This window comes from Mytilus californianus, unplaced genomic scaffold (genome assembly GCF_021869535.1).
Source record: "Mytilus californianus isolate M0D057914Y unplaced genomic scaffold, xbMytCali1.0.p SCAF_5, whole genome shotgun sequence".
Lineage (NCBI taxonomy): Eukaryota > Metazoa > Mollusca > Bivalvia > Mytilida > Mytilidae > Mytilus > Mytilus californianus.
The window spans coordinates 39,540,386-39,550,831 of NW_026262701.1; the positions used below are offsets into that span (position 1 = coordinate 39,540,386).

Here is a 10,446-nt window from a genome sequence, read left to right on the forward strand (position 1 = left end):
GTCCTGTATCAAGCCAGGAATATGGCAGTTGTTATCAAATAGTCCGTTTCTATGTATGTTGGCGATTGTTTTTGTTGCAGTTGAGTGTTTCTGTTGTTCCGCTGGTTTCCTTCGGTTTTAGTTTGTAACCTGGATTTTTTTCTCATTCGATTTATAACTATTGAACAGCTGTACATACTGTTGCCTTTATTTAATGTTAGCTTCAGCAGGATAAATTTCTTTAGTTTACAAACTGAAGTCGTCATTATTGAGAGCCAATATATCATCCAAATATCTAAAAGTATTATTAAATTTTTGTATCAGATGTTGTTGCAATGAGAATGTCAAACGCTATCAATCAATGGAACAAATGAAAAAGAACTTGCATATTCCTGACTTGGAACATGCATTTTCCGAGAAAAAAAAATACACATGATACAGTAGTATTTGTAGAGATTCTGCTAGTTCTTGATTAGGTATCCTGTTCCCCTTCAATATAACTTAAAAGTCAAATCGAACACCATTTTGAAACTAATTAAACAAGTTGATTGTTTCTTTAACCAACTATCACGTTATTGAGGGGTAAAATGCATAATACGGTATTCATAGATTGTATAAAAATCAAACATTGATTTCATGTTTACGTCCATACTATTAAACGAAGATTTTGTTTTATCAAAATAAGAAGATGTGGTATAATTGCCAGTGAGACAACTCCCCATCAGTGACCAAATGACATTGAAGTTAAAAACTAAATGTCACCGTACGGACTTCAACAATGAGCAAAACCCAAACCGCATAGTCAGCAATAAAAGGCCCCGAAATGACAAATGCATACGGGAAAACTAACGGCCTGATTTTTGTACAAAACAGTGATCGAAAAACAAATATGATATACAGCAACAAACGACAACCCCTGAAAAACAGGCCCCTGACTTAAGACAGCCATAAACAGAATGAGGCGGGGTTAAACTATTTTGTTGGCGCCAAATCCTCCCCTAACCTTGGATAGTGGTGTGACAGTACAAAATAAGAACAAACCTTAAAAATTAGTTGAAAAGGGCTTAACTCAGCAGATCGAAACAAAGCAGAAAAACAACTAACAAAAACACAGACCGGACATGACAGGGTATTTATACACCCCACTACAAAAAAGACACTAAGTATTGATCTGAGAGTACTCGCAGTACATTGTGTTATTGTGCTATAGTCATGTTTTGTATTCTTGTATTTCATTTTTGCTTATGTGCTTTGTCTATAGCGTGTCTATATGTCATATTGTTTTTCTTTGTTGACATGGTTGTTTGTTTTTATAGAGTTTTGAGATTATAACACAATGTTAACTGCACCCCGATTTCTTACATTTTTACCTATTATGTCTCTTTGTTTTGCTCACAAAATTATTGTCAATATCATGGAATTCTATGCCACAGTCATACAAGTGAGAGGTTTGGCTAGCTATAAAACCAGGTTTAATCCACCATTTCCTACATAAGGAAATGCCTATACCAAGTCAGGAATATGAGTTGTTTTCTATTCGTTTGATGTGTATGAGCTTTTGATTTTGCCATATGATAAGGGACTTCCCGTTTTTAATTTTTCGGTATTTTTGTTATTTTACTTTTTACTGACCGCTAGTACAAAGCCAATAACAGCTAATAAGTAATCATTTATCTAAGATTAAAATATAAATCAGTACACATCCAACATGCAATGCATTTAGTTTGAAGACGCTTAAATAAAAGAGATACACTGACAAATAAAGTACGAAGTAGGAGAGGATAAACAAAACTCCGAATGGGTTTGCCAAATATAGCTAAGGTTATCTATTCCTGGAGAAGAAAATCCTTAAATTTGCAAACAATTCAAGGTATAATGAACAGTTAATTTATTAATTCTATCATATATATGAAAATTCATGTCTACACAGAAGTGCTGATTACTGGGCGGGTGATACCCTCGGGGAGGAAACATACACCAAAAGTGGCATCGACCTATTAAAAACAGTTAATTGAAAATACCAGGCTTATCATTTTGTCAGCCAAAAACATGTTTTTTCTACAAAATATATGTTCATTCCATGATTTTCTCTTTTCCATCTTACGTAGTTCACGGTTTACTTATTCGGCAAAATAAACCAAATGTACATTTACATTAATACTAAAAAAATAAAATATTGTTTATCATGTTTGTTGTTATATAAATGGATTTACATTTACTTTGTCATTATGGAATTGTCTGCGAAAAATTAGATCAAAATAAAAGTAATGCTGCATGCATAATGTTGCTATGGCTATTAAGTAAATTTCCAAATTGGTTTATGAAATATATTTTTTCTTCAAATTTACCAATATAATTTGTTCATGTGATATTGTACTATTAGTCGGATCGTGTTAATATATAAATGTGGATCTAACAGCAAGTGACTTAGTATTGTTGTTTAAAAAAAAGTGTTCAATAATTCTTAAATATCCATTTAGGAAAATAAGTTCTTCAGGAATGAACAATTTGACAGATCTGCGGAACAACAAAGATCACCACAATGCATATGATCGCAACTTTTCCAACTCAAAACTTAATAACAAATCGTTCGTACCTTGACATGGGAATGACCAATTCCCTGTTGAACCCCCTCCTGTAGAAATTCCAATATTTCTGATTTTCAATGGGCTTGAAGTATCAGTCCATTCCATGATTTTTGCTTTACTTCCATTTTCTACTCTAATATGACCATTTCGCCAGTTAATGTAAAATGTCCTATATTCAGTTTGTTTGAGTACTTGTCCATCATGTGTTGCCAATGCTACCCCTTCTTTGCTGTCACGGATGACCGACTTTGAGTTAGCCCAACCCCCCAATACTACTTCATAAAGAGGATCCTGGTCAGTATTTGAAGACATTAAAGCTACCTGTGCATTGCTGCTAGCCTTAACTTTGAAATTAATACTATCGGCTACTGGATTTCCAATACCAATGCCATTGTCTGACAAAAGTATGTATTTATACAGGTTTGGGGTTTCAATGCTTGGTCCCTGACAATCTGCAAATATAACGACACTGAAATTTAGCATAAAATGTGGATAACGTGGGTATTTTTTGGTTAACTTTACCGGAAATGATTTTAATGCAAATTAGTTGTTTCTGTTAGCAATGACAATGAATTTGCTCTATCGAAATATTTGTTTTATTTCCACCTTTATATTTTCTAAAAATCTATTTTGAGTATAATTGTTATTTAACATTTTACTCCTTGACAGCTGATTAAGTTCATGGGACTGCCAATCCTTACATAAAACGATTACCGCTATTATTAGCAAATCATGTCACAAGTATGAAATCCTTGGATACTATCGAAATATTTGTTTTATTTCCACCTTTATATTTTCTAAATATCTATTTTGAGTATAATTGTTATTTAACATTTTACTCCTTGACAGCTGATTAAGTTCATGGGACAGCCAATCCTTACATAAAACGATTACCGCTATTATTAGCAAATCATGTCACAAGTATGAAATCCTTGGATACTATAAGGACGGTCTCGTAATGATGGACAGTCCACCAGCATAAGTTTGGGCCCAGAGGCAGTTAGGAGAAAAAACTGTCATAATTGCAATGTGCACAAAACTTTGTGTTTTATCAATATCATAATATTGTATTACTTGCAAGAACATTTTACAAATAAAACACTCATTGCAAACTGAAATATGTTCAAGGAATCTTTCATTCATTATTTCTTGCTTGTTAAGTTTAGTTGAAGTATTTGATGGATCTGCAGGACAACTTAGATCAATACAGTGCATATGGTCGTCACTTTTCCAAAGAGAACAAAATGGATTTACATTTGTTATTTCGGAGACTTTTATAGCTGACTACGCGGTGTGGGTTTTGCTCTTTGTTGAAGGCCTTACAGTGACCTTTAGTTGTTAACTTCTGTGTCCTTTAAACTCTGGTGGAGAGTTGTCTTATTAGCAATCATACCAATTCTTCTTATTTTTATACGTAATGAAAGTTTGTACTATGACATGGAAATGACCAATTCCCTGTTGAACCTCATCCTGTAGAAATTTCAATATTTCAGATTTCTTATAACCTTAAAGTAACAAATCCCAAGTCCCTATTGTCATTTCGGGGCCTTGTATAGCTGAGTATGCGTCATGGGTTTTGCTTATTGTTAAAGGCCTTACGGTGACCTATAGTTGTTAACTTCTATTTCATTTGGTCTCTAGTGGAGAATTGTCTAATTGTCAATCATATCAGATCTTCTTTTTTTTATATATAGAAGATACAGTCCATTCTATGATTTTACGCTTTACTTTCATCTTCTACTCTGATATGTCCATGACCCCATTTAGTGTAAAATGTCTAATATACAGCATTGTTGGCACTAGTTCATGGCACTTAAGTTATGTATCTTTTAATTTAGTTTGCAGTTTTCCATTTATTTGTCTTCGCGCTTTTATGTTCCTTTAGGTCGTATGGCTTTTGACGAGACTCGGTGTTTATTCATTCAGCTATTTAGTTTTTGACTTTGGGCGTTCCTGTTGAATGTGGGTCCATGAGTGTAATTCGGACGCAATAGGTGTTTTAGCTTGTTGTTTTCATTTTTTACCCCTTTCTCTATGTTTAGGTTGTTTTTAATTTATTGAGAAAGTGTGTACTATATAATGCTATCAACTATAATAACTTTTTTGTTGGCGTCTATATCAGGTTTATTATCAACTGAAAACACTTTATTGTGTGCGGCTTTTTGAGATTTATTTGTATGTTTGTTTGAATGTTTTAGTCAGTTGTGTTGAATGTCTGTGATGTTTGTTAACACAGGTTTGACTGCTGGATCCCAATTATTGTCACATTAACATTTAATTTCTGTTTGGGCTGCGCACCCATTTTGGTCAATATAACGTAACTATAAACAACTGTCATGCAAATGGTAGCATTAGCTACCTATACATAAAACCAAGTTGAACCCAATATTTTCAGAAAATGCTTATACCAATATAAATAAGAAGATGTGGCATGAGTGCCAATGAGACAACTCTCCCTCTAAGTCACAATGATTAAAAGTTAACAATTACAGGTCAAAGTACCGCCTTCATCACGGAGCCTTGGTCTACACCGAACAGCAAGCTATAATGAGCACCAAGTCAGGAATATGACAGTTGGTTTCCATTCGTCCCGTTGATTAATGAAGTCCAATGTTTGATTTTGTCGATCTTATGAACTTCCCCATTTTGGAATTACCTTGGAGTTCGGTATTGTTCTTATTCTTTTTTTCGTTTTCCTGACAATCTGAAATTAAAATGACAATGAAGTTGAACAGAAGATGTGAATAAAACGTTTAGTTTTTAGTTAACTTGATCGGAAATAATCTGTCTGTGTACTATTATGTTCCATTTGGTCGTAGGACTCTTGACGTGGTCCGGTATATGTGCATCCAGCTTTCAAGTTTTTGGCTTTTGGCGCTCCTTATGCGGGTGGGTCCAGAGATGCGATTCGGTCACATGATGGTTTTATAGTGTTGTTTTCATTTTGTATACCCTTGTTATCATATTTTACTTATTTTGTATTTTATCGGGAAAATGGTTATGTCATTATGCTTTACTATACTAACGGCATTACCAACTACAAAAACACTTTTGTTGGCGTTTTTATTTGAATTAATTGTAAGTGTGTTAAAACGTTTAATTCACTTGTGTTGTATGTCTGTGATGTATGTTAACACGGTTTTGGCTGCTGGATCTCAGTTATGGCTACGTTAACCAATTATGTCTGTTTGTGTTGCTCACCCAATTTGCAATATTAAGGAACATTAAAAAACTGTAATACAAATGGAGGTTTTAGCTCGCAAGAAATTCAGGTTTAACTCACCATTTTCTTAAATAAAATGTCTGTGTAAAGTCAGGATTATGACCGTTGTTTTTCTGCGTTTTATTTAAACAATGCTATTTCAACAAATTTTACAGAAATCAACAAGGATCTTCATGTTACAGATATGACTGTGCATAAAAATTAATGGAAATCAGATGAGACAATCTTAACTCTTCATACGACATAAAACCTATGCAGGACGGATGTATATTATTATAAAACAACCAGTCGGTTTGGTATTATCAAATAATCAGATCAAATGGCATTGAACTACCATGGTAAAAATACAGAGAGTTGGTATGATTGCCAATACTCCATTCTCAACGAATATTCATAAGTTCCGTATATTAACTCAAATCGAGGCTAAGGTCGGTAAGTCGAACAAGATGGACGTCGAGAAGACTATCAAAGGGAACGACAAGCGGCGACATCTGGAATTGTCGTTTTACAGGTTCCCCCAAACTGACCAAAGAAGGAACCTGTGGATCCAGGCAATTAGAAGAGATCCAGGGCCCATGTTCAACGTAATAATTTCCCCATTCGGTGAACATTGCATGTTGATGTATATAGATATAAGAAGATGTGGTATGAGTGCCAATAAAGACAACTCTCCATCCAAGTCAGAATTTGTAAAAGTAAACCATTATAGGTCAAAGTATGGCCTTCAACACAGAGCCTTGGCTTACACCGAACAGCAAACTATAAAGGGCTCCAAAAATTACTAGTGTAAAACCATTCAAACAGCAAAAACCAACGGTATAATCTATATAAAAAACGAGAAACGAGAACAAAAGTGAAAATTTATCGTCAAACAAAACACTTATCAAAGGTGGTATATATTAAAAATAGTGAGACTAGATATAACACTGAATAAGTAAACATTAAATAACAAAACTACATTACAAATAGTATCAACAGGTCAAATTAACACGAAAGAACGTACATAAATCATGATTGAGTTCAGTTTAATGATAATGATTGCATCTACTACATTCATCACTGACTGCACATTTTAATTGAGTTTTGAATATTTACAGGCCAGGCATATTGCTGCTATGACAAGCCAACTACCCACCTAAGTTCAAATGTAGTGGATGTAAGCAATTATAGGCAACTGAACGGTCTTCAACAATGAGAAAACTCACACCATATAGTCGGCTATAACAGGCCCCGACATGAAAAATATGAAACAATCCAATTTAAAAAAACTAACGGCCTTATTTATAAAACAAAACAAGTTACGAAAAACGAATATGAGACATGAACCAACGACAACCACTAAACTACAGGCTCCTGGCTTTGGACAGACTCATAATGAATGTAGCGGTGTTAAACATGTTTAAAAGCACCAATCCCACCCCCTAACCTTGGACAGTGGTGTAACAGTACAACATAAGAATAAACTATATATATTTTAGTTCATTTATATGTTTTGGAGTTTAGTATGACGTCCATTTTCACAGAACTAGTACACATTTTTATTTAGGGGCCAGCTGAGGACCACCTCCGGATGCGGGATTTTTTCTCGCTGCGTTGAAGACCCATTGGTGGCCTTCGGCTGTTATCTGCTCTTTGGCCGGGTTGTTGTCTCTTTGACATATTCCCCATTTCCACTCTCAATTTTATAAAAATCAGTTGAAAAAGGCTTAACTCATCAGATCGATACAAAGCAGAAAAACGTCTCTAACAAAACACACAGACCGGACGTGGAAGGGTATTTAGTCATCCCTCAAAACAGAAAAGACACAAAGTACCGATATGAGAGTACTTGCAGTTACTGACAGCTAATTAAAAGCCAATAAAAACTAATAAAAAAGCATGTGTATAAGACTGCCTTATTCACAAACAAAAGTGAAACGGAATAAATCATGCAAAAACAATCTTTTGCCATAAAAATTATCATGTCACCCCTTTGAAGAATGATTTGATCGTTTTCGTGGATTTTTGCAATATTGAATATGCGGCAACAGATCTTTCACGATCCTTTTCACGATTATCAATAATCGGTACCAAATCTTTTACGATCCGAAATATACTATTTCTACAAATATTCCCATTTTTGTAAAGTTTTTGATTAAACTAAAACAAAATAACTTTGAGAACCATTTTAAACAGTAATATGGAACGATATTTTTAAGAAAAAAGCAGTTTATGCATTCAAAATATGAAAAAAAAACATGTTCGTTTACATTTCTATTTCTTTAAAATTTCGATAAGCAATTTTCCTTTTGTTGTTTTGTAAACATGGTGTACTTTTAAGACTTGATTTTTCGCGGATACTGATCATACAGTTGAACCCTATTGACAGACAGTTTCATTTTTCCAATATTTGTCGTTATAAGTCATTAAGTTAGAACTTTTACTGACGTTGCAAGTGTCTTCTCGATAAGATTTCCTTTTCGATCATATACCAGATCTTTCATGATCCAATCGCAATACTTGACCACCGTTAAGTTGTCTCTAACGATCATGTTTCTCGATATACCGAATGAAAGCCATGTATAATTGATTGATGTGGTTTTGATCGTGTGAATTAAATAAAAAAGTGTAAATAAAAAAGTTAGAATTCAACAACAAGTGGCTAAACTTTATTATTTGCATAAAAGTATCTTACTGTGGATTCATTTATTTTCGTGGATAGAGAAAAAAAGACGTTTCGTGGTATACGTAAATGCGTGGATCGCTGATTACAAAAGAAACAAAAATTCAGATACGTAATTCGTGGATTTCTTTTTAATTTAGGAGATCATATAACCTCCTTGGTTTGATCAATAATAAAACAAAAAACAAAAAAAAGAAGGAATTCATTGAAAAGGTTTTGAATCGTCAAAATCCTCGCTTGGTCATTCTAGGTTAAAGTGTTCATTGAAAACTTCTATTACAATAATGGACATAGACAACTAATTACTTGTTTGTTTTACAATTTATAAATTTTGGTCGGAATTTTATAAGGCATTCAAAACTCTATGATTGAAAGCTCATTTCCCTAATCACGATATAATAAACAGTCATATAAGTAAAAGGTGTGAAAATAAATGTTCCTGTCATAAACAATATTACCTACGGGCAATATCCACGTACTTAATCCTATTGATTTTTAATCACCAGTAAACCACACTATAACACGGTAATTAACAACTTGCAGTTATTTTCCATGAACAGTTTTATTCAATTTTAAAAAGTAAATTATCACTGATATTCGATATATTAATTATTGATTTAATCAAAATACTTGTATCTTCTTTCAATAAAAGCACGTGTTATGTTACAATGTTTATCGCTAGTCAACACTATACTAGAACTGCATAACATAACCGGAAATAAACACCCGACTCCATACACATTTCTCGGGATTATTCTTCGTTGAATTCTTAAATTCGTGGTTCGCTGTGACCCACGAAACCCACGAAAATTGGTATACCACGAATAAAAATGAATCCACAGTAACTCTTGAATTTCCATTTCAGAAACTGAGGTCTTTGAACTGAACTGATTGAAAGATCTACATGAAAAGGAAGACCACCACAGTGCGAATGATCGCAACTTTTCAAAAAAAGAACTAAAAAAACGCTGATACCTTGACATGGAAATGACCAATATCCGATTGAACCCCATCCTGTAGAAATTCCAATATTTCTGATTTCAAACGAGCTTGAAGTATGAGTCCATTCCATGATTGTCAATTTACTTCCATCTTCTACTCTAATATGTCCATTGCTCCATTTAATATAAAATGTCCTATATACAGTTTGTTTGAGTACTGGTCCACGATGCGTTGCCAATGGTAACCCTTCTTTGCTGTAACGGATGATAGACTTTTTGTTAGCCCAACCACCCAAAACTATTTCATAAAGAGGATCTTGGTCAGTATTTGAAAACATCAAAGCTACGTGTGCATCACTCTTAGCCTTGACCTTAAAACTAATACTATCCATTACTGGATTTCCGATACAAATGCCGTTGTCTGACAAAAGAATGTATTTATACAGGTTTGGGGTTTCAATACTTTGTCCCTGACAATCTGAAATTATAAGTAACAATGAAATAAAGCATAATACAATATGTAAGATGGGAATCACATGGGGAAGTTTTTAGTAAACTTAATCGGAATTAATTTGAATTTGAATTTAGCAATAAAGATATCTTTGAACCATCTTAATGTTTTTCTTTTATTGTCACCTTTTAAATTTTCTAATATCAATAACAATTTAAGCCATTTTTAAAACATTTTTCACTTCGACAGCTGATTTAGTACATAGGAGATCCAAGCCTTAAATAAAACGCTTACCGCTATCATTATCAAAATCACTTCCTATTAACAATCCAAACTTTTCTGGGATGGTCCGATTAATATATCCTCCTGAAATAGAGATTAAAGAAACCACAGATACAGTTTCCTTCGCCTCATTTCTAGAAATATACCTCCAAATTGACTTAAGTAGTAATCTCAGAACCAAATGATTTGACAAACGAGACGATTTCAATTTTGAAATCATCAATTTTCCTCACCTTAGCAGGAATATACCAATTTCACCCGCGAATGGAGTATATGTTCCTGGACTCATACGATATTCATCCGCTTGCAGCTGTTAACTT

The 10,446-nt window shown here is 33.7% G+C and overlaps 1 protein-coding gene across 1 annotated transcript; it reads right to left on the bottom strand.

Moving 5' to 3' along the window:
- Nucleotides 1–2,508: 2,508 nt before the first annotated feature.
- LOC127701920 (uncharacterized) lies at nucleotides 2,509–10,240 on the bottom strand. The gene is made up of 4 exons (XM_052205890.1): nucleotides 10,139–10,240; nucleotides 9,428–9,871; nucleotides 5,224–5,271; nucleotides 2,509–3,019 (listed from the first exon to the last, which is right to left on the bottom strand). Exons 2-4 carry the CDS (start codon nucleotides 9,783–9,785, stop codon nucleotides 2,514–2,516), a joined length of 912 nt encoding a protein of 303 aa, XP_052061850.1. The 5' UTR covers nucleotides 9,786–9,871; nucleotides 10,139–10,240; the 3' UTR covers nucleotides 2,509–2,513.
- Between the last annotated feature and the right edge of the window lie 206 nt (nucleotides 10,241–10,446).